This window comes from Lepidothrix coronata, unplaced genomic scaffold, assembly GCF_001604755.1.
Source record: "Lepidothrix coronata isolate B3197 unplaced genomic scaffold, Lepidothrix_coronata-1.0 Scaffold102, whole genome shotgun sequence".
NCBI classification, from domain to species: Eukaryota; Metazoa; Chordata; class Aves; order Passeriformes; family Pipridae; genus Lepidothrix; species Lepidothrix coronata.
This window is the reverse complement of record NW_016690282.1, coordinates 955,112-976,883: the sequence shown is the minus strand read 5'-3', so window position 1 is coordinate 976,883 and position 21,772 is coordinate 955,112. Positions and strand designations below refer to the sequence as shown.

The following is a 21,772-nucleotide window of genomic DNA, read 5'->3' as shown; positions in this document are numbered from 1 at the left end:
CAAATACTTTGTGAGCTCTTCTGGATGCCATGCCATAGCTTGTTGAGCAAGCAAGGTGGAACACAACTGCTATTTTTCCAGACCCATCTACTCAATCTCCATCTGCTGCAGTCCATTTATCTGTCACTGTATGGGCCTGTCCCTGCCACAAGGCCTCCTGTAAAAAAGCACCAAAAGAAAGAGAAAGGCAGCCAAGACCTCCTTCCTTTCTCCTCACCAGACAAATTCAGATCCCTAAGATGTTGGCATCAATCCCATTCTCCATGGTCCCCTGGCTAAATCCCAACCAAAGTGGTGTCAGGCTGGGAGTTCCCTGGGCTCCTGTAAATGAAAATTATTTTCTGCAACTGAAATTGAGATCCCATTATCCCAAACTGGATCACTTCCAAGTAGCACAGAAGCCCTCAGCCTGTTTTCTCACCCACTACATACCAGCTCCTACCAAATAAGTCAATACACTTTATCGGTGTCCTGCAGTGGTGTTGAAGAACTGCTTCGGGGACATCTCAGGGTTTGCAGAGCTCCCAGGGAAAGAAGTCTGCGATGATTCCTATGCCATCAAATCTTCTCTCAGGAGAAGAGCTGAGAGACAGATATCCACACTGAATTTCTGGAATAAGCCCTGACTACAACTCTCTGCAAGCTTCTTTCCCTCAAGGTCTCTATGGTCTTCTGCCCCATTCCCAGGCTGGTTGTTCTGTGTGGGCACAGATCACGTGGAAAACAAAGGCCAGCATTCTTCTGACATATGGGAAATGCTTTTTATCAGAGCCCTATCCAATCCACCCATCCATTAGCCAGTGACTCCCACTGTCTGCCAGACTGCCTGCAGCTTTAATTCCTTCTCTGTGATTGTTTTCTGCTTCTACCACCCTGGAAGTTCCTCCTCAGATCTGCTGGAAGGCAAGGGGCAATATGTGAAACAGTTAAGTCCCCTGTAGAAAATGCCAAGCTCCAGTAGCGGGGTCCCAAAAAACAAGAACACACTAGGTATTTTGCACCTGATCTCAACATGCAGCACTTTAGGGCAGAGAGGGCTCTCTGAGAAACTCGGAGCACTGTGGAAATAACCACAGAGAAACAACCAGGAGAGGAAATGAGAAAAAGAGATATAAAAAGGAAAGCAGAAAAATGCATCCATTTGAGGGCAGCAGAGACACAAAGGGCAATGTGGAAATGCAGAGCAGCAGAAAGTGAGCAGATGAAATGATATTCACAGAGAGAGGCTATAGAGAAAGAAAAGGAGAGAGGCACATAGAGAGGAGATCACAGATGCAAGGAAAGAGAATACAGAACAGGGAAGGGAAGGGGGAAGTCAGACAGGGAGAAACGGAGGGATCTGGAGGGATTGCCTGATGTCAAATCTGATAGAAAAGAGGATTTATCTGCAAAAATAACCCAGATCTAAGCCACAGCTTCAGAGCAGCTGCGTACACAGCCACAGCACAGTGTATTCGCTCTTAAGCAAGAGCAAAAATGAGCTGGTACAGGTTGCAAGGCAAAGCGGGGTCGTGACATACCAGGAGGCTGCCCACCAGCCTGGACCATGACGAAGGGAAGGCAAGGCAAGAGAAAAAAATACAAGGCAAGGCAGAGAAAGGCAAGGCAAGGGCAGGCAGGGGCGGGGGGCTCGTCCCTGTCCAGGGTGCTGACCAGAGCCCGCCGCCTCCAGCCCCGGCCCCCTCTCCTCCTCCTGCTCTTTCCCGTCACAGAGGGCAGGGGCCACTCCAGGGACCCCAGGCAGTTACAAAAGCAGTGTGCTTCCCGGAGTGGGCTGAGCAGGGGAAAAAGAAACACACAGTCAACTAGATATAAATAGATATAAAAGATATTTTTCCCATTCCTCTCTCCTGCCAGTAATTTCAGCCGTGGGGCTGCATTTTCTAAGGGTAGGACAGGATGACCAGTAGTAAAATGTAAGGATTGGACATAGTCTTCACCTCTCTGTGAAGGACAAACCTCCCTCCTCCTCGGGATAGGCTCTCAGCACTCCTAGCCTGTGTTGCCCTGGGTGTGTCTGGGTGCTCTCTGTCCTTTTTCCTGCTGGATCCCAGGCTCTCAGCATCCACACCGAAAGAGCAGAGATTGAGATGGGAGGATGGACTCACAGCTATACTACCTGCACCTGATCCGTCCAGATTACATGATCAGAAATTGGCAGTCACTCAAGTGCTGCGTGTGTTGGGCCACGTCCACCACCAAGGGAGCTTTTGGTGAGGAGGTTTCACTCCATGGTTACAAAAGGCTTAGTCTGAAAAGAGGTCTTAAAACCATGGTCCACCCACAGGGTGGACAGCTGCTCTGTCCCCACTGCAGTTCAAGCCCCTGCTGTGGACTGCCAAGTCATTTTGCAAGATGAAAGGGCTGGAATGGAGCTGGCCTCCTCAGCTCTAGTATGTGTATCTGCCTCTTTCTAAACACGTCCTAGCCTCACTAGGCCATTTTTGTTCCAGAGAATTGCAAATCAGCTGCCCCACAGCAGTGTCAAGGACCCTGACAGAGCTGCTCAATGGGCATCTACAAATGGTGTTGGGATACAGTTGCAGAATAAACCTGTCTTTCCAAGATCAACCTGGTACCAGTGCTTTGCTACCAGCAACCTAATTTTCCAATCTGACACTAACAGTCTGGACCAGAACAACATGTTTTAAGAGTCAGTTGGAAAAACATCTGACAGAAGTGGTATAAGGAGACTGGCCCTGCTGCAGGATTAGACAACCTCCTCATATCTCAGTAACACCACCGTGTTAACTCTCTGTGATTCTAATATGTGACCAAGTCAGAGCACACACTCTTTAGTCACACAGATGCTTGTGCTACCAGAATAACAACAACACAAACACTTCTTTCCAACACTGAAATCTTGCTTACATTTAACATGTAGCAGAAACTGACAGTGATTCTTTCCATGACCATATAACAGCAAATGCTTCATAAGCACCATTCTCCAGGTCACCGTGAAAGGCAAAATGACCTTCAGGGATGCAGATGCAGGGCATCAGTTGGGTTCCAACCCTCTTATCAACAGAGCAAATCAGGGAGCTTTTAATCAACTGGGTCCACATTTATGGGGATGTGCTACCTGTCAGCAAGGCAGCCCCATCTTTTGGGATGACTGAAGCAAGGAGAATAAACCAGAAAGAGTCAGAAGAGAACAGCACAGTCCCAGGTCAGCCAGGATACATTACCTGCCTTGTGGCATCTCCCCCAGTTCTGTTCTCCTTGGCTGTCCTGCGCCCAGCAGCTGGCTTGCTGAGTAGCCATTCCTCTCCAGTGGGCCACTGCCATGTGTCTAAGTTGGAACTTAATTCTCCAGTTCTAGGAAATTGGATTAAGGGTCAGACAATACTGACTGTTATTTACCTTTGATTAAAACCATCCCTCCTCCTCCCGGGCCAGAGAGGCCAGTGTTGCCGTTATTTACTCTGCTGCCAAACCTGGAGTTCAATCCCTGCCCTGCGGCACTCAATAAAAGCCAGCGCAGAGGTGGGGGTGTGCAGCAGGCAAGCAGGCAGGGTTGTGTGGGAGGAAGGGGAGTGATTATCCAGGCCACTAAGTCCAGTTTTTCTCTTTTGCAGTCACACTCTGGCTCAGCAAGGACAGGGGTGCTGAAAGTGCCTGCCCCTGTGGCTCACAGTGCTGATAGAAATCCAGCCAGGGTGATCCCAAGCCAGCCATGTTTGCCCCCATGCCTGCCTCTAGTCCTCTCCCCTTACCAAATTCCCACTTTCACACAGCTTCCCTTTTTCTTTATATCCTTCTGTATCACCCTTCTCTCAGCCTCCACCTCCACCTTCACTTTCACCCTCCCCTCCCTGCCTGACCTCCCTGCCTCCCCTTTCTGCCTCTTCCTCTCTTCTGCTCCCACTCCTTCCAACCCTCTCCCTCACCTCCATTTCTCATTCCCCTCATTCTCCTCCTTCCCTCTACCCCATCCTCCAAGCCGCTATTCCAGGACAATAGAGCAGATGGCAGGCTGTTTGTTTTATATGTCCCTTTGGAAAATCAGCTCAGCTGTTGAATCTGCGACTTTTGCTAAAAACAGACACTGTCCAACACTAGCTGAATATGACAGGGTAAAGGGAGGGGGGCATGGGAGGGTCCCTCTCTCTCTACCAGCTGCACCAAGACCTTGTCTGTCTGCACCCCACATCACACTTTTGGGAAACAGGTTTGTCTGAGAGCCCAGAAGGAGAGATCTCCCCTGCAAAGTAGGAAAAACACCATCACAAGTGGAGAGAGCTTGGCCAGCTTCTGCAGTCAGCCTTACTCCAGCCAAAGCTGATGGTGATGTGGGAAAGCTGGGGCACTGTGGAAGGGGAAGACTCTTCTCAGCACATCCATTCTGCTCATTGCCCCATTCTGTTGCTTCTCTGGGTGTTCATGAAAGCTGACTTACGTGTGATATGCTCAGGCAGAAGACACGCAGCACAGAATAGAGGCTGATGCTCTTTCCAAGCCCCATGCCTCCTCCTATGCTACTGGGGGAGCCATGAGTGAGAAGCTACAAGCCAGCATTAAGTGTGTGGGTAGGTGAAGATGGTACTTGCATTTTTCTTTCCAGCTTTCCTCTATTTCTGTTGAACCCCTAAGCCCCAAGGTACTGGTCATCAGGCCAACATTCATTATTTGCCAGCACAGCCATGAAGAGGATGTAGATTTTGTTCTGGCTCTTTCTCTTATCAAACCACTTTCTTCATCTCTTCCTTCCCACGTGCTTATATCAAATATCTTTCAGATCTGTCACTTCACGGTATTTCTGGGTGAAGAGGGAACTCTGCTCCTGAATTCTGCCCCTCCGTGGCCCAAAGACCATCTTGTTCTTCCTGCTTAGACATGACAATACTGTCTCATGGATCATGTAAGCCCTCCCCTCCTTCCCCATCCTATCTCTGTTTGTAAGTAATTCAGGGTAGGCACCCTGTCCAGCACGAAGTACAAGCTGGCCTTGGCTCATAACCAGAGCTGCTGGATTCCCTGCCAGTGCAATTGCTGGGTATTTCATGGCATATCCTCCATCTGATACACCATGGCCAAAGGCACCAGCTGCAGATTCTCTTTGTGCCCCACTTCTGGGGGTGGGATGGCAAAAGCAGAGTTTCAGAATAGCAGCATCTCTCCCCATCCAATTGTCCTGTTTCTTTTTCCTACACTGCTAAAATCAACACTGTCTTCTTTTCAAGCAGCATCAGAAGGGTCAGGGCCAGCAAATCCACGTACAAAGCACACAGTTTAATTTGTTCCTGAAGTTCACTATGGATCAGATGCAGCTCCCAACAAAACCAAGGGAGGCTTGATCAAGGCACAGTCAGATGTAAAATCTGAAGATGCTCCTTAGCCTTGCAAAATGCTGGAAGGCAATTTAAACACAAGATACAGGCAAGGAGCCCATTCTCGGGGTCTGTAATTAATCACATACAGTTCAAATAGGGAGAGAGAGGAGTTCTCAGCTTTCTTGGAGTCCAAGCTGGATCAAGCAGGAAGTGACAAAAATCTCAGGCCTATAGGGGACAGCCTTAAAGAGGCAATGCCATCTGAGCAACAACAGCTCAGCTCTGCACTCCTTTAACCTCCCAGGTATTTGTGTAGAAAGTCTACAGGAAAAATTCCTGCATGAGCTGGTGAGAACAGGCACAATTACTTGTACATTTATGATGGTGCTCTTCTTCCTGGTCTTGTTTATTTCTGTGGTAACACTTGCATCCTCTTCAGTGGAGCCATATTATGAGCATGATTTGGTACAGAAGAAAGTCCCAGTTAGCATGAGATTCCATCTCTGGCACCAACTGCTAGCAGGTTCCTCCAGGAAGAACATAAGGATGGTCCATGCCTCTTTGTGACCATGCAATAACTGAATGGAGCAGTCACCCACCCTCCCTCAGCTTTGCATCCATCACAGAAGTGTGTAGAGCCAGCTGTCAATCTCAATTTCAGAGACTGAAGACAAAAGAAATAAATTAAATTAATGAAAGGAGCTGCTGACCCCACCCTGGACTGCCTGAAAAGCCTGCATTGTAAGCAAGGATAGAAGTATCGAAATTAAGAAGCTAAATCTGCTGTAAGGAATTGAGTATAACATTGATGAAAAGGCATTGACTTATCTGGAGTGTTATTAAAAGAAAAAAAAAAAAGAGGTTCAGGGCCAACCAAACCACCCCTTCCAAGGTGAACTGACTCACAGGCTTGCATCTTCAGTGGCACTGGTGAGCTGCAGTTGTCCTGATCACAAAAAAAGCATCCAGAGCTGGGGGCAGCGGGGAGGGGTGGGGGCAGGCAACACCCCTTTTCCTGTTCTTGCTGGGCAGCTCCCAAACACCATTTTCGATGCACAGCTGAAATTCCCATGCTCTCCTCCAAGGCCCTGCTTAGTGGTTTCTTTCCTTCCAATCTCCTTTCTTCCTATTTCTCATCTTTTGGCTTCTGTCTAATAAACTGCTTGTCTTTTGAAGGCTGCTTCTTTAGCAAGAAGCCTGGGGAGAGAGCTGAAGGCTGCAGTCTGGGTACAAGTTGGGTAAATCCCACAATGGCTTAAAAATCTGTTTTTCTGCGGCAGCAGAGCTGTTAAGAGGAGTTGGCACCAGAGACAGAAGCATTGTCTAGTGTTGCTATTCTTCTCTCTCCCCTTCAAGTCTTTAGCAACAACTGCAGTTTCCCACCTATTTCAACTAACTTCTCTTTTCCCCCTAAAGAAAGGATAGTCATTAGCATTTTTTTTGCACTGTCAAATAGGGGTTTTCTTATAAAAATTCTTCACGCTAAGGGGAAAGTGAAGAAAAGATATTGTTAACATGAAAGCCTCACTTAATATTTTACATTTCAAATACTGTAACTGCTTTTTTTTCCCCTCCTTCTCCTTTTTCTGAATTTTCAGTATACAGTTTAAACATCATTAATAGTGTTGGTTGCTATGGTGTTGGGCAGGCAGAGGTCTCTGTACTTGAAACCTTGAACTACACTTAATGTTGTACAACAGCAGGGTCATGCCAACACCTTTGACTTTGACCCCATTTTTACCAGTAAAATATAAAGACCACGTCTCTATTCCTTTTCATTCTTTGGAGAGTTTTTTGTGGTTTTTTTTTTTTTTCCTGCAATAAGAAAAGGAAGAGTGAGCTAGAGAAAGGTAGAGATATTAAAAAAAGAAGAGAGAAGAAAAAAATAGAAATTTAATAGACCCAGTGGAACCTCTCCAGAATCTTTGTTACATCAGAAAATCATGAAAGAGAATAAAAAAAGACAGTCCCCTGAAAAGTTTCACATGAGATTGTTTCTCATTTTCCCAAGCAGCTAAACATTTTAATAAACAAGGAAAATGAGACTGTAAAACTATAGCATCTGACAGCAAGCCCCAGGGGCAGGAACCATTCCTGAAACTAATTTTAACTCATGTTTTAACATTGATCAGATTTCATGTGGTGAATGTCCCGTTAAGCTGTCTCTCTGTTCGTAGAGAAAACCTGGTTTCTTTTGTCGACTCTGAGAAGCTATTTTCTTTCCAGCATATTGTCGTCACTGGCATAACAGGATTTTTCTATCATTCGCTTCCCTACAGCCCAAGAGATGCCCTGCCCCAGACATCTCATCTGTTCTGTTTTCTTATAAGACAAAACATTTTCCACAAAAGTGACACTTAACTGCTCCAGCAACGAAGCCCAGTCTTGGTCCCCATGCAGCCACTCAAGGACTCAACCCATTAAACATCTGATCTTCAGACATGCAAAAGACACCAGGTCAATTCAGACCAGCTGAGGCCAGGATCTAAAGCAAGCTTTCAGTTTCTCTGCTTTGCTTTTCCCCAGGGAAGTGAAGCTGCTATACCAGTTTCCTCACATGAATCGCATTTTGCTCTGACTGTCACCAGGACATCTACAGATAGGACTGGCTTTTTAACTCAAAGTCTCTATTAACATCAGCTGAAAGTCTGAATGGGGAAAAAGGATATATCCAAGTAGTGTAGATTTCTCTTGAAGACTGATTTCTTCTCATGAAAGTGTATTTCATCTTCTTCAAACCCAACTGCTTGCCCTGTGGGGCAGGACTTCTTTATGCTGCATCTCTCTTCCAATAGCTGTGTGTCTGTTTTGTGTCGCATGGTTCCTTGGTGAGCTCAGCTGTGTGAGCCAAGTGCTTTGCACAACTCAAGGAATGGCCACTGGCATCAGCTGGCCCCTGTCCCTGCTCAGGACGAATTTCCAGTTCAAAGGCATGTTGTGCAACAGAAGAAAGCAGGGGTCTCTGCCGCTACACAAGCTGATTATATGCCAGTAAGAATGACCAGGCTGGAAAACAGCTCTACAGGCTGCTGCCCTCTGCTTCTCTTGACATTAAAGTGCTCGTTCCTTTCTAGATCCCCTTTGCAGAGGTGGAACGTCTTTCTGATGCCATTCCTTTAAACCTCATGTATGCTGTGTAGGAGATGCTGGTGCGTGGGGGGGAAGGAGGTGACAGAGTGGCCAGTTTTCAAAACAGCAAAGCCACAGTGACAGTTGCCTTTGGCTCTTCCAGCCCACCAGCAGCAGGCTTAGTCACATCAGCAGCATCAAAGCTGAGCAGCTCTTTGGAGAAAGGGCATTTGTCCTTTCATCTGGAGATTACAGGACCTCTCACAGATCCCAGCAGTCTGTTTTGAAATGCTCTTTAAAGAGAAATACCTGTTTGTGGCACCACCTGCCATTTAAAACAGTCTGTTTGCCTTCTAGCTTTCCCTGCAATGCTCTCCCCCGGCGGTTTAACTGTGTGTATAAGGACAAAATGATGCCAAAGTTCATTCCCCAGCAAGCAGCACTGCCCAGGTTTCACGCCAGGCTCTCTATTGAGTATAGGACTCTTCACAAACATGCCAGAAAGCTTGTAACCTATTTGGGGCCTCTCCTTCTCCCTGTTGCACTCGGCAGGGACAGCAGGTAGGCAGAAAGCTCCTATTAGCCTCTAGAGTAAAGAAACGCAGAGATAAAAAGCTCTTTGCCTTGCTGTTTCCATTCCTTCATGACTTAATTTTTTTAGTCGGGGACAGAAAAGATTATAAAGCTGTAACCCCTAATCCGCTCCTGAGAGCTCCTTCTCCATCTCTTCCTTTCTCCTCTCTTTCAGCCAGTTCTAATCCTTTATGTCTCCTCTCACAGATAGGAGCTGGAGTCTAATCTCAGACGACAGGTTGGTAATTAGAGCAAGAGATTATCCTGACCCCACATCAAGAAGGTAAAAAGAGAGGAATAATGCAGCACCATACAGGATCAGACCCTCAGTGTTCAATCCGGGAACTATCCTCATCTCCATCAGTCTTCTCCTGGCTCCCTTTCATTCTTCCTCTCTTGTCCCAGCAGAGCAAGGGATTCCTGATTCTTTGTACTTCCTGTCCATCTCCCCTGTGCTGAGCAAGGACCACGCTTCTCCAGGATTCATTCAAGACAGAAATGGTCACATTCCATTTCTATAGACCTTGACTAGGCAGAGACTCAGCAGGGCAGTGGCTGCAAGTAGGGAAAGCACAAGCAGATGTGGAGTAAGAGGCCCTGCTCAGAGTCCGGAGCGATGACATGCTGCCAGCCACCCTCAGCTGTGCACTGGTTACACACACCCAGGGACTTTCTAGTCAATGAGATGCAGCCACAGCACAGAGCAGCAAGTCCTCATCTTTCAGTCCTCCATCTGCTCAGAAGGCATACTGCTCCCATCCCTTATATGTATCCCAGCACAGATGGGAAGCTCATCCATGTGTCCAGCCCGTGTTATCCATCTTTGGGACAGATCCTGTCTCTTGTCCTGTGTCACCAGTATTGAGCAAGGACCAAAAAAGCCATCACAGAGCCCCACGACCACTGTAGAAAAGGCAAAATTGAGGACACCAAGCTTCTTCACTGTCCCATCCCCTACAAGGTGCATAGGTATCACTAGGACCAACTGTAGCTGAGGCTCAGGCATCACCAGCCAACAGGCTGCAGGCACCAGGAGGTGTCGGGATAGAGATGACAGTGGAGTGATCGAAACCTGCTGGGGAGAAAGCAAAATAAGGTCAGGTAGAAGTTTTTACACCAGCACACAGCTGTAAAATGGAAGACCTTTTGCTCACATCCCATTCCACATCAGGTGCCCAACCTGCCCCACAGGACTGGTTGTTCGCTTCAAGATGTCTTTTCTCAGCAAAGCTAAGCAGACAAGCCTCCCTCTGATACCCAAATCCAGCTCTGGCCCATGGAGCCCAAGCCCACAGCTCACCCTGATCACAGGCAGGGAGATAGGTACTGCACCAGTCCCTGCTACATGGTTCTGTTGATGCTCTTTTCATCAACCCAGCTGCTTCCCACCCCTGCTATCTCCAGCCAGGATCTTCCTATCCATGCTCTGCAAATAACAACTTTAGGTTTGTTCACTCAAAGAGGAGAAGGTAAATCAAAGAACAGTTTTGTTTGCAGTCAGCCCAAAGTGAACCTTTTTCTTTTTTCCCTTCAGTTTTCTCAGCAAAGCATAAAATGAAACAGCAAGCAGAATTTCCTTTCCTGAGTTTAAAAGAACATTTGTGTTCCTGTCCCTGAGGTAAAGGTTAGCTTGTTCAGCCTCAAAATGTGAAAAACTGCAATACTTTTGGATTAGATATTGTCCAAATAAAATGTTTTGAACGCTCCTTTTCCTCCCACTCATCCAAAAAGATTTGCAAAGTTTGTAAGCGTTCACAAACAGCTTACTGCTGGTGTGCACCTCACCCAATAAGCCATGTGACTGTAAGGTTTCTGTCCCTCACTCTCTGCCTCCTGCATGCTACTTGGCTGCCCTCCCCTTCCCAACCTATTGTCTGAGGGCTCACACCACATGCCCCATACCTTGAGGGATCCTCTTGTGGAGAGAAGGGGCCGCTGAGCTCAATAACATTGAGTTTGTTCTCAAAGACACCGTAGCTGAGGGTGACCTACAAAGTGGTGGTGAGAAATGAGCAGGGAGTAGAGATGAGTTGAAGAGCAAGGAACTTGCTTTGGGTGACAGAAGGTCCCGTTCTGGTTCTTTCTCTGCTGGTTTGGCCTCTGCCTTGCATATCTCTCCTGTCTTCCTCCCCATGGAGGACCCTGCTAGTCCTTTGCCTCTCCAAGCCCCCTACACCCCCACACAAGGCAGACATGGTGCCGTGTCAAAGTCTCTTTCCAAGTCAATCATCATTTCTGCTTGTCCTTGTGACACATTCTTCCGGGGATGCCCTCAATCCTTCCATCACTCCCCATACTTGTGCTCCCCACCACTGATCCCAGGACACTGTGCCTGGCAACTGTGCTGCAGGTAACATCTGCTCCATTTCAAAGGAGCGTTTGTCAGGAAAGCCTCCCCAGAAGAGCAGATGATTGATGCAATGCACATCAGTGCCATCAATGGAGCAATGTGCCTGTAAGCTCCCCTCCACTTCGCCTTCCTCACACACCTCCCTCTTGCTCCATTTCCCCTCCTCACCTGCTGGATGAGCTGAGAGGTGGGGATGAGCTGCAGGTTCTCCAGGTGGGAGTGGAAGAGCGCATTGGGCAGCAGCTGCCCACCAACTTTGCACTCAATGATGTAACCCACGGTGCAGTCATCCGGCAGGCGGATGAGCTCTGAAGTGGTCAGGAAGTTCCTGCCACTGGAAGAGAGAAGGATTGTGTGGGTTAGGAAAATGGTAGGGGCAGATATAGGCATCCACTTGAGTGAGAGATGACTGAAAACCAGAGTAAATCCTGGAATTAGGTAAGAAATCCCTGAGTTCCATCTGCAAAGATTCAGGAATGTGTTTGCTCTTTGAGAATTCGCAGCCATGCTGTCCCACGAATTGTCAGGTGCTGTCCCTGATATGTACCAGCTCCTCAGTGAGCTGATGCAGAGAACTGACAGACTTCAAAGAGTCACTTCTCTTCCTGTTTGGTGAGCGGCGCTGAGCCCCTGAGGGCTCAGAAACGGTGGGAGCACACAGCCAGGACCAGGAGAAAGAAGAAAGAGTTTTGCAGCTTGCATAAGCCATCCATGGCTCCACTGTAATGTAACACCACACGCTTGGCCATCCTTTGATGATAGGCTATACCCAATTTTAAGGCCTCTGTAACTGGAATCAGTTACGCAGCATGAAGCACTGCCTACTACAACAACGCTCAGCTAGTTCAAATGTGTTCTAAGCATTTTAAAAAAGCAGTGGCAGACTTTTTGCCAGGTTAGGCATTATCCTCTGTGCCACTTTCATTTTACACTAGATCACAGATCATCCTCCTCCTACCATAAAATGTGTATCACAGGCTTCATCTGAACCAGCCACCTGGTGTGGATCAGATCTGTCTTTCTGGGTATGCTTAGATCTGGTTACAGTTGGCAAAGCCAATGCCTACCAGTATATGTGCATACAGCCTGTGACATAACCTAGGGTATCATGGAATACATCATCTTCTTGTAGGCTGCACTAACACAATACCATGGGACGTACCTCTGTTCTCCATGCATCAAGCTGAGGAAATGACAATGGCTACTCTAAGAAGCTGAAGAGGGTTTGGGGTGAGGGAACAGAAAATTAGCTTAGAAGGGAGCTTAAGCAAAGAGGCAGATGAAGGGGAGAGGAGATAGGCAGACAGGGAAAGCACTTAGGAAAAGAGTCAGAGGAAGCTGAAAGGGATGGGAAAGAATGTGGGGAGTAACCAAGAGCTTAAAGGAGAGGGGGAAAGGGATGCATATCATCCTATGATCATGTTTGCTGCTGTGCCTGCTCTTGCCTGTTTTCAGTCAAGGGGCAGACCTACCCACTACATCCTTCTTCCAGTCCCACATGCTTTCAGATGTGTAGGATGTGGCACTCTGCATCTTTGCAAACACTACATGTACAAATCTAGATCTGACACTGCCAGGAATTAATGTGCAGCCATGTTGCTCGTCCCCGATGGCTCCCATGCTCACCAGCTGCGCAGCTCACCTGGCCCACGGCACCATCTTGCTTGCCAGCTTGCGGCTGATGCAGAACCCAGCCCCTCCTGTGGCAAACCAGAAGCGCACAGATTTCTGGAGAGAAACACCAGAGAAAATCAATGGCAGAGGCTCAGACGATACTATACTCCCAGAGATGGTAATGTTGGAAACCTGGCTTTGATGCCAGGACAAACATGGCCCTATTGTCATCCCAGACCCCTGCCTGCTGCCCAGAAGCAGTACAGCATTTATTCTGACCTCCTCATAATTGGAACGGCCAAGCTCCTGCTGGTATCAACACATGGGCAGCCCAAGGCAGGCTTATCTGCTGTCAGACAGGCAGCCAAAGGTAGAGCAGCAATGTGAGACTCTTCCCCTAGGTTGATCAAATTTAGTCAACACCTACAACCATGTTCAGACAAGACTGGCGAGTTTTGCTGTTCAGCTGTTCAGCTGTTGCCCATTGCTCTTGGACCTGTCTCTCCTTGCAGTGTGTCTACAGCCCATGAGCCAGAGCACCAAAACAACCCACTGGCCCCTGCACCACCACCAAAGGCTGTACCGTCTGGTTGTTTGGCAGTGTTTCGGAGGCCCGGATGGGTCGGTTCAGGCTGGGTTTCCCCAGGTAAACATCCCACGTCTCAGAGTAAGAGGACAAGAGCTTCAGGAGGGCCTGAGGGTTCAGGTAGTTGTCATCATCCAAATGGCAAAACCAGCTGGGGAAGATAGGAAAACACAAGAGGTTTGTGGCAAGGAGGGTGCCTCTTGCTCTCAGGGAAGCAAGAGCTTCCCACGCCAGCTCTGCCTCACCTCCGGCCGCTGACCAGAAAGGCGTCAAACTCAGCTGCCATCTTGCAGGAGAGGGCCAGGTGGCTGTGCTCGGCAGAGCAGTTGGTGAAGATCACATGGTCACCTGCCAGAAGAGGGAAAGCACTGTCACAACGGAAAGCAGTCACAAGGACATCTGAGCAGGAAGGAAGGGGTTTGTTCACAGCCAGCCTCCTCATGGCCTCCCAACAGGCACCCCAGTCCATGGTGACATGGGTTCCAGCTTTCCCCCACCAGGAGATGAAACCTGGACAAAGCCAAGTAATTTGGCCAAGACTAGAAGACCTGTCATCCGCACTTCCACCCTGCTCGCTGCCAACCATGATGTAGAGGTTGAGGGGCTCTGTCATGGGCAGCTTCTACCCACAGATGCTTTAAGGCAGGCAGCACCCTGCCTCCAGTTGCCTCTCCTGGGGCAAGACAAATACACCAAATCATCACCACCACAGCTTGAGGTCCTCCCACAGGAAAGGCAAGGGACATATTTCAATGGGCAGTGATGGTGCAGGAGAGCCAGCCTTCATGCCAGACCCCTTCTCAAAGCTGTGGCCGTTCAGAGGCTGAAAGCAGGGTGGAAATGTGGTATTATAGGATAGATCATTACCCATTCTCCTTTTCAAGGCATCATCTTCTTCATCAGTGAAGACGTAGGTCTGAGAAAACAAGGAAAAGAGGTTACTCTCAGGAATGGACTGGTGCTGCTCCTGGATGCCCACTCCTTTCTCCCACAGCTGGACACACACGATATGGTTACTCCGACCCCATCCTCTGCTGCTGTAGCCCGCTCCCAGGCAGCAGTTGAAACAGCAGTTGAACAGAAGGAGGGCTATGCTCCCCCTTCCTGCACAGCACAATCATCAGCGCTTTTTTGGCTTCACTTCTGCCCCCATCCCACTGCCTTGGGAACGGGGGGCCCATGACACTGAGTGAGGGGGTGAGGAGCCCTGGCTTAGGTGTCAGTGGTAGAAAAATTAAAGCATTGTGGTTAAATGATGCTTGGATTAAAAGGAGAACATCTGTCTGTGTGTTAAGTGCACACAGCCCCCCGCCACTTTCTGCCCCTCCTCCTCCTCTTCCTCCACCCCCAGGCTTCTCTAACCCCCCTCGCTGCCATTATGTGGCACATCTCCCCCTCTTCAGGGCCTGGCGAGGATCAAGGCCAGTGGAAAAAAGCTTTCCTCAGGCAGAAAATGAGCTTTCATGAAATCAAAAAGGAGTCGCGAGCGGTAAACAGTCTCCCCACCAGCTGCCCACAGGCTGGTTAAACACAGCACCTGCACAGGGACAAAGGGAACAAGGCAGGCAGACAACAGCCCCAGGAGCCATCATTTCTCCCAAAGGCTCTGGCAAGGAGACAAGAGTCTCTACATCTCCCCACACCCACTCAGCATTTGGGAGATACATCCCTATCAAGAGGACACAGCAAGAGAAATGTTCCGTACGTGAAAAGAAGGCAATGAAGGACGCTCAGAGATCACCTGGCTCAAGCAGAGGCACCAGGATGGTTTCATGGTCTCAGATGTATGTGCCATAGTGGCTTGGTGAACTACTCTCCCACAGCTGAGCTGCAGCAATGGAACATGCACACATTCCTACCTCCCCCACCAGTAAAATCTCTTAGTTAAAATCACTTTCAAGATAATCATGGGACAAGAAGCAATTAGCTAAGTTTCAGGTAAAAGAGTTGCTCTGGATCAGGGGACTATATCACAACCTTCAGGCAAGGCAGGGATTGTCAGTGTCATGGGATTTCCCTTGCCAGCATGTCAGTGTCAGAAATTTCCACTATGACAAATATTTCATCTTAAGAAAAAAAACTGTTGAAACTTTCTGACATTTTCAAAAAACCCCAAGAAATATTGTTGCTGGAAATTACTTGCTTACAGATATAAAACCAACCAGAAATCATGTGTCTACCAAACATCACATCTGATTGACTTAAAATAACAATCTGCATCTTTTCCCAAATTTTATAATTCTGAAAATATTCTGAGATTCCTACTTTTCTCTTGATGCAAGATGGAAAACGTCTTTTTACAGACACCCAACATGTTTCTTTGGGAACCCAATGATGAAGGTACACTGTCACCACGAGCAACACTAGACTGTCCAAAATAACTTGAAAAAGGGAGTTATAAGTGTGGGGACTTGGCAAATCTGATTTTTCTGGCTCTTCCAAACTGATCTCCATGGCAAACCTGGCTACAGTACTCTAGAAATGCTAAAGAAGATCACAATAGATCAGGCAGTTGCCTCCATCCTTGTCTCTCCATCCCTCACACCCCTGAGAGTGGGCAACCTGGAACAGCAGCTGCTGCCAGCATCCAAGTGACCACCACCATGTGTCCCTCAGCAAAGCCACACACGATGGCTGGGATGGAAGAGAGAGAAAACAGCCCTGCCTGGAGACCATTTGGCCCAGTTATGCAGTTCCTTCTCAAGGAGACACCAGTCACTGTTGTCCATACTAATGGAGTCTCGAAGAGATTTAGAAGGTCTCTCGCCAGACCTACTCCACCTGCTGGGGACGTGGGAGCAGAAAAACACCTAATGTCACTTGTGCCCCTGCAGGCAAATGGGCTAGACAGGAGTAGCCTCCCCTTCATATCCACTCTCCTGTTCTTCATAAGATCATCTACAGGGCCACGCAGGATCTCCAGTCGTGGTGCCTCTGCACACAGACTGGGCCAGGACAGCTGTCAGTGCTACAGCAAGACAGCCAATCTGGGTCTGAGAAGAGATGAAGTACAGAAAGTGTCCCTCCATTCTGGAGTGGACAAGGTGTCTGGCTGGGAAATGATGTCTGCTCAACAGCAGTGCAAGCAGTGATATGGAGCCACTGTGTCAAACAGCTTTGCCTGGCAGCTCTTCATGAACATAAGAGCCCATTCAATGGATAAATACTATGCTCTGAGATCTCCTGACCCCAAACTGGGGAAGCAGGCTAGCAAGGAAAAAATAGGAAAAGGAAAAAAAGATGTGGAACCTGACAATCCAAGGCCAGGTTGATCTCCCAGGCTCACAGGGTATCCCTTGCCTGTGAAGAATCCCCCTCCAAAACGCAAATACCTCAGCAGGGTGACTGTCGTGTCCTGCCCAGAGTACAGACTCAAAATCTACAATGCATTCACAACACTGAAAATCTAAAAGCCAGTTCAGGATGGGTCATTCAAAGGTTTCATTTCATTTGGCTGGATACGTGGGCTTCTAAAAGAGGGGGAGTTGCTAGAATTGGTTTACATTACCAAACAAAATGCCATTTCAGGCCAGAAAGATAGACATACCTCCACCAAAACTACGGGGGCCAAGAACGTAAGTGACTCCAAGATTCTGTCCAGCCTAAACAATCATCAAAAACAACACTTCTATTTAAATTAAACTTTTGCTGAGGAAAAGGTCTTTTGCTAAAATGACTTTCATGTCAACCTCCTGTGGGGACTTTGTCATGGATCAGTTCTCAAGAGGCAGAGCATGGTCCAGCAAAGAGTGCCCATCTCACACTTCCCCATCTCTCACCAACTGCACATCTTCTCTTTGAGCAGTGAAGTTTCAGAGAAAATGTCTCTCTCTCAGTGTCTACCCCAACAGAGTCCAACATAGAGGACTTTTAATTTGGCTCCCATACAGTCTGTCCTAGTGATAAAAACCACAGCTGTTCCTGCCTCCTGTTACCGTCACCTAAGCCCGACCTATGAGGTCTGGGTTGCTTCCTCCAGGAGGACACCACGTAGGTAATGAGCTCTGAAGCCAGGACGGGCATCAGCAACACGGCCAGCTGCTAAAATTTCCCTGCTGGCCACTGATGGAGAAGGACTCACTGAATTGGTCTCCCGCCTTGAGTAAGGGCAAGTGAGACAGAAAGATGCTGGGTCAGCTTTAGGAGGAGGCAATCTTTGTCTGTCAGGACTTCTTAGACCTGGATCTCTCCAATATTGGCTCCTAAAACCTACACCTCTCCATAAGAACTCAATAATAGGTCTGGTGTGCTATCCCTTTCCCCACAACAGTTACATGAACTTTGCAAACTGAAAACTTTTTTTTTCTTGCTAAGTGAGGTTTTCTGTATTGTAAAATTTTCAAAACTAACCTTTTCCCCTAAATTTCAAAAAACCCCTCAAGCAGGAATATATTAAAAAAAAAAGGGGGGTTTTGACTTTCATGTACTTCTCTTTATCTCTCTTCCTGCTCCCATTCCCCTTCTCTCAAAGCCATTTAGTAAAAAGAGCAGAATAAAAACATGGAAAATTGAGGAGGGGAAGGAAAACACTGAGCTTACAACAAAAATTGGTAACACTGAAAAAACATGGTTTAAAAATGAGTGCTGCTCCCTCTCTATCCTTCCTTCCTATTTTCCTGCTCAGTCTGTGAAGGTTTACCAGAGGCTGGCAGCAGCATGGAAAATTCAACACCTCTTCCCAGGTTTGGACATCACTTACATACCAAACAGAGAGGGTCAGATGAATATGGGGAGCTAGCATCTAATTCCTGTCATCAGCAGAATGGCCAGGTTTGTCAAACACATGAGGAAAGAAACTGTCCCTTAAAAACCCACTCCAAAGGCCCCAGTAACAATATCTTAATGCCAGTGCAGCCACGTGGTTGGGTTTGGTTTCTCCAAAGAGTTGCTGGGCTGAGGTTGGATAGAGAGAAGTGCTTCTGGAGGAGGAAGCAGGGCACCTCAGATGCTGAGAGGAACATGCAGACAGGAGAGGAAGCGTGCTCAAAATAGGACACGGCTTCCTGTGACGACCGCAGCAGACCAGACAGTTGCAGCGCCATGAAGTGGAAAACCACCCTTACCCAGAAAACCCTGCATTGCTTCAAGCGCTCTCCTACCCAGTTACCTCCGCCCCCATCCCCCTTCCTCACTGAGGCCTGAAAGTGCCTTCTAGGCACCCATCACACACAGGCAGAGGCAAAAAAAATCACCCCTCAGGGCAGCCACAGGATTTCTTTTTTCTTGAGGAGCAGCTCTGTGAGGGAGGGAGAAAAGCACACGGGCTCTGTGGAGTGCTCCTGCCTACCAGCAAGCCAGTCTGCACAGCACCACTAATGTGGTGCCCCACATCAGCTCCTCTAACAGGAAGGAAACGCTTCAAACCCGGTTTTAGCAAAGGCTGGAAACATCAGACCTCCAAGTTAAAAGAAATATTTTAAAAAACAAATATACACCCTCATCACTTCAAGATCATGCACCTAAAAGCATCCTGAAAGACAGGAATGGATTACACTGATGTGCCGGGGAGTGAACAGGGTTGACTCCAGGAGGTCTTCCAGGTCCTTCTACCTTGTTCTCGTGCCCACTGCACTCCACTTTCCCAGGGCAACAAGTGCCCAGGTGCAGTGCAAGCATCCTGATGAAGGGCCAGGAGAGCAAATCAGCTCCAAACCTAGCAAACTCATGGCACTAGGAGGTAGAAAACCACCCTTTCATGCAGCCCCAGAATGGTCAGTGCACTCAGTCTGGTGCGGCCTCTCTGCCAGCCTTTCCCATGAAGCAGCTACCAGTGAAACATTTTGCTGGGTAGCATCCCCCTTTCAATGTGAAAAGAAGTGAGAATTACAGAAAATGAGGCAAAGTACTGAGTGGGACTACAGTGCCATCCTCCCCTTCCTTTGGCTTTTATACCCCTACCCTGACACTCCATCCCTGCCCCATTACCAAACACCTTCTCTCCAGTTCGAATCCAGACGCTCACCTGCTCACTGGTCTGCGATATCCATGTGTCCAGAAGCAGCTCCATCCTGCTCTGGTGAAATCTCTTGGTTGTCTTCACAGCTATGAAAATGTCTCCAAGTGTTAGGCTTCTCTCAGTCCTGTATCCCTCCAGAGAATGGACTTTGAGGTCCTTCTGCCCCCTGCCACCAGCTTTCTCTGCGCTCACTTTACTTCGTTGCTCTGGCTTCTCCAACATCCCTTCCCTGAGCCTTGGATACCGAGCTGTTTCCTGAGCCCCACGGTGCCGCACGGAAAGGAGAGCCACACTGGCAAGGAAGATTGCGGCTCCAGAGAGACCACGGATGAGCCGACGGCCCATGGCTCCCAAACTGTTCCCACTGCAGTCGATATCCTGCTGAACAAGGACAAACTCTCCCTGTACCTCCACGTGAAGCTGTCCGCTCTTCTCAAAGCCTCCGACACAGCAGGATCAGCCAAGAGCAAGGTCTGAGCAGGGTGTGGTCAAGGAATAAGGGGGGTGAAGACCAGGAAGCCAAAGAGGCAGCAGACCTGGAGGATACAGGTCAAGCAGGGGGAATTTTCACAGACTACAGAGGGCTCAATGACCCAGTGAGGCAAGGAACACATGATGGGAAAATACTCCGAGGCGACTGGCACGTGGCTAGCACAGCCTGCCAGGAGGAAAGTGGGCATCCCCGCTCCCAACAGAGAGACCGAGGGTCCTAGGCTGGGTGTTGAGGAGCCGGCAAAGGAGATCAGAGCCATCGGCGGGAAGTCTGGACCGAAGGCATCAGTTCCCCAGCAGACACCAGCCCAGCAATCCGAGGCAGGGGCTTGGGCGGCAGGCGAGCGGCGGACGCAGGGCTGAAGGAACGGGGCCGGGGGTCCAGCGTGCGGCTGGACTGTCTCTCCACCTGCTCTCTCCCGCAGCTCTTGCTCCCTGCCAGCCCCGGTCCCGCCTCCGGGCACGGGGCGGGGCGCCAGCCCCAGGGGAGGAAGAGGATGGAGCGGAGGGAAGGATGGAGAGCGGGGAGCCCTGGGTCTGACAGCGGGTTTGTCTCACCAGACGTCTCACCTGGTGTCCCCCACAGTCTGGGACACCTCCGAGGTGACAAAGAACAGATCTGGGAGGACAAACCTGTTGCTTGACTGTTTTCCCCGCTCCTCTGTTTCAGTCCAGCCCGATTTCTGCAGCCCTGCTCAGCCCATTGCTCCTGAAGGAGGAGGGGACGGTGGCACTGATGTGGGCTCTGGTGAAGGTAAGGTGCAGGGTCCTGTATTGTTCTTGGGAAGAACGTTTTTTACCCCAGGAACTCCCTCAGCCCTAAACTTTTCCTCTGGACACAGGTCTGAATTGCTGCCCCTGCCCTTTAATCCCAGCCTGCCTCCCCAAAGCAGGACAGTGTGTCTCCTTCTGCCTCCCCCCAGCCCCCCATGCCCCAGAGTCTCAAGTTGGGGTGTGAACCCCACTTCTGACACCCATCTCCCAAACCATGATCCAGATACTCTCTGATCTTGAAGGTCCTATTTCCTCTGCCTCCAGCCACACAACCCCTGCCCTCCACTCCATCTCACATTCCCACAGGATGCCCAAGGACATTCTGCTGCCCAGGTGACTGCAGAACCAGTGACATTCACAGGAACAGGTACATCAGATAGTGTGACGGAGAGCCTGCTGCCTCCCTTTCAATCATAGAATCATAGAATGGTCTGGGTTGGAAGTGACCTTAAAGATCATTCAGCTACAAGCCCACTGCCATGGACAGGAACACTTTCCACTAGTCCAGGTTGCTCAGAGCCCTATCCAACCTGGCCTTGAACACTTCCAGGGATGGGGCTCAGCCTCACGGCTGAGTTTATATCCCACCCAAGTCCTTGCTGCTGTAGCAGGGCTGAGCTCAGCAACTTGTCCTTTGTGGCTCTTGTGTTGTCCATGATGAAGCTTCCTTTTCCCCTTTCCTGGGCAAGGAAGGGGGGTGTCTCCTCTCTTTGGAAAACCCCAGAGACCCATAGGCACAGCAGCAAAATGTTACCTCCAGCTCCTTCCTCACTGCCCCCCTGCGCCATCGGACACAGGTGTGCATCTCCCCTGTGTCACCCTCACTCCCAGCCATCTGGTTGCCAACAAGGGATAGGGATATTAGAGACCCTCAAAAGGTATGAGAGCTCCTCCCAAGACAAAGACCACCACAGAGGGGATTGCTGCATTCTGTTGCTGGTTCAGTTTGATATGGGGTTGATGATGACCATGCAGGTCCCCTTCACACTACCTGTAGGCCACTCTACAGAGCAGCCAGGGGGGTACAGAGAGACAACCAGCCCAGGAGGGGGATGATATCCTTACCCCCACCCCAGCTTCTCTGT

The 21,772-nt window shown here is 49.0% G+C and overlaps 1 protein-coding gene across 1 annotated transcript; it reads right to left on the bottom strand.

Moving 5' to 3' along the window:
* Window positions 1–9,635: 9,635 nt before the first annotated feature.
* Window positions 9,636–20,576, bottom strand: MFNG (MFNG O-fucosylpeptide 3-beta-N-acetylglucosaminyltransferase). The gene is made up of 9 exons (XM_017823401.1): window positions 20,547–20,576; window positions 19,428–19,799; window positions 14,333–14,381; window positions 13,711–13,813; window positions 13,463–13,616; window positions 12,908–12,993; window positions 11,434–11,599; window positions 10,818–10,903; window positions 9,636–9,987 (listed from the first exon to the last, which is right to left on the bottom strand). The coding sequence occupies exons 2-9, from the start codon at window positions 19,764–19,766 to the stop codon at window positions 9,921–9,923; spliced, it is 1,050 nt and encodes a 349-aa protein (XP_017678890.1). The 5' UTR covers window positions 19,767–19,799; window positions 20,547–20,576; the 3' UTR covers window positions 9,636–9,920.
* Window positions 20,577–21,772: the final 1,196 nt, after the last annotated feature.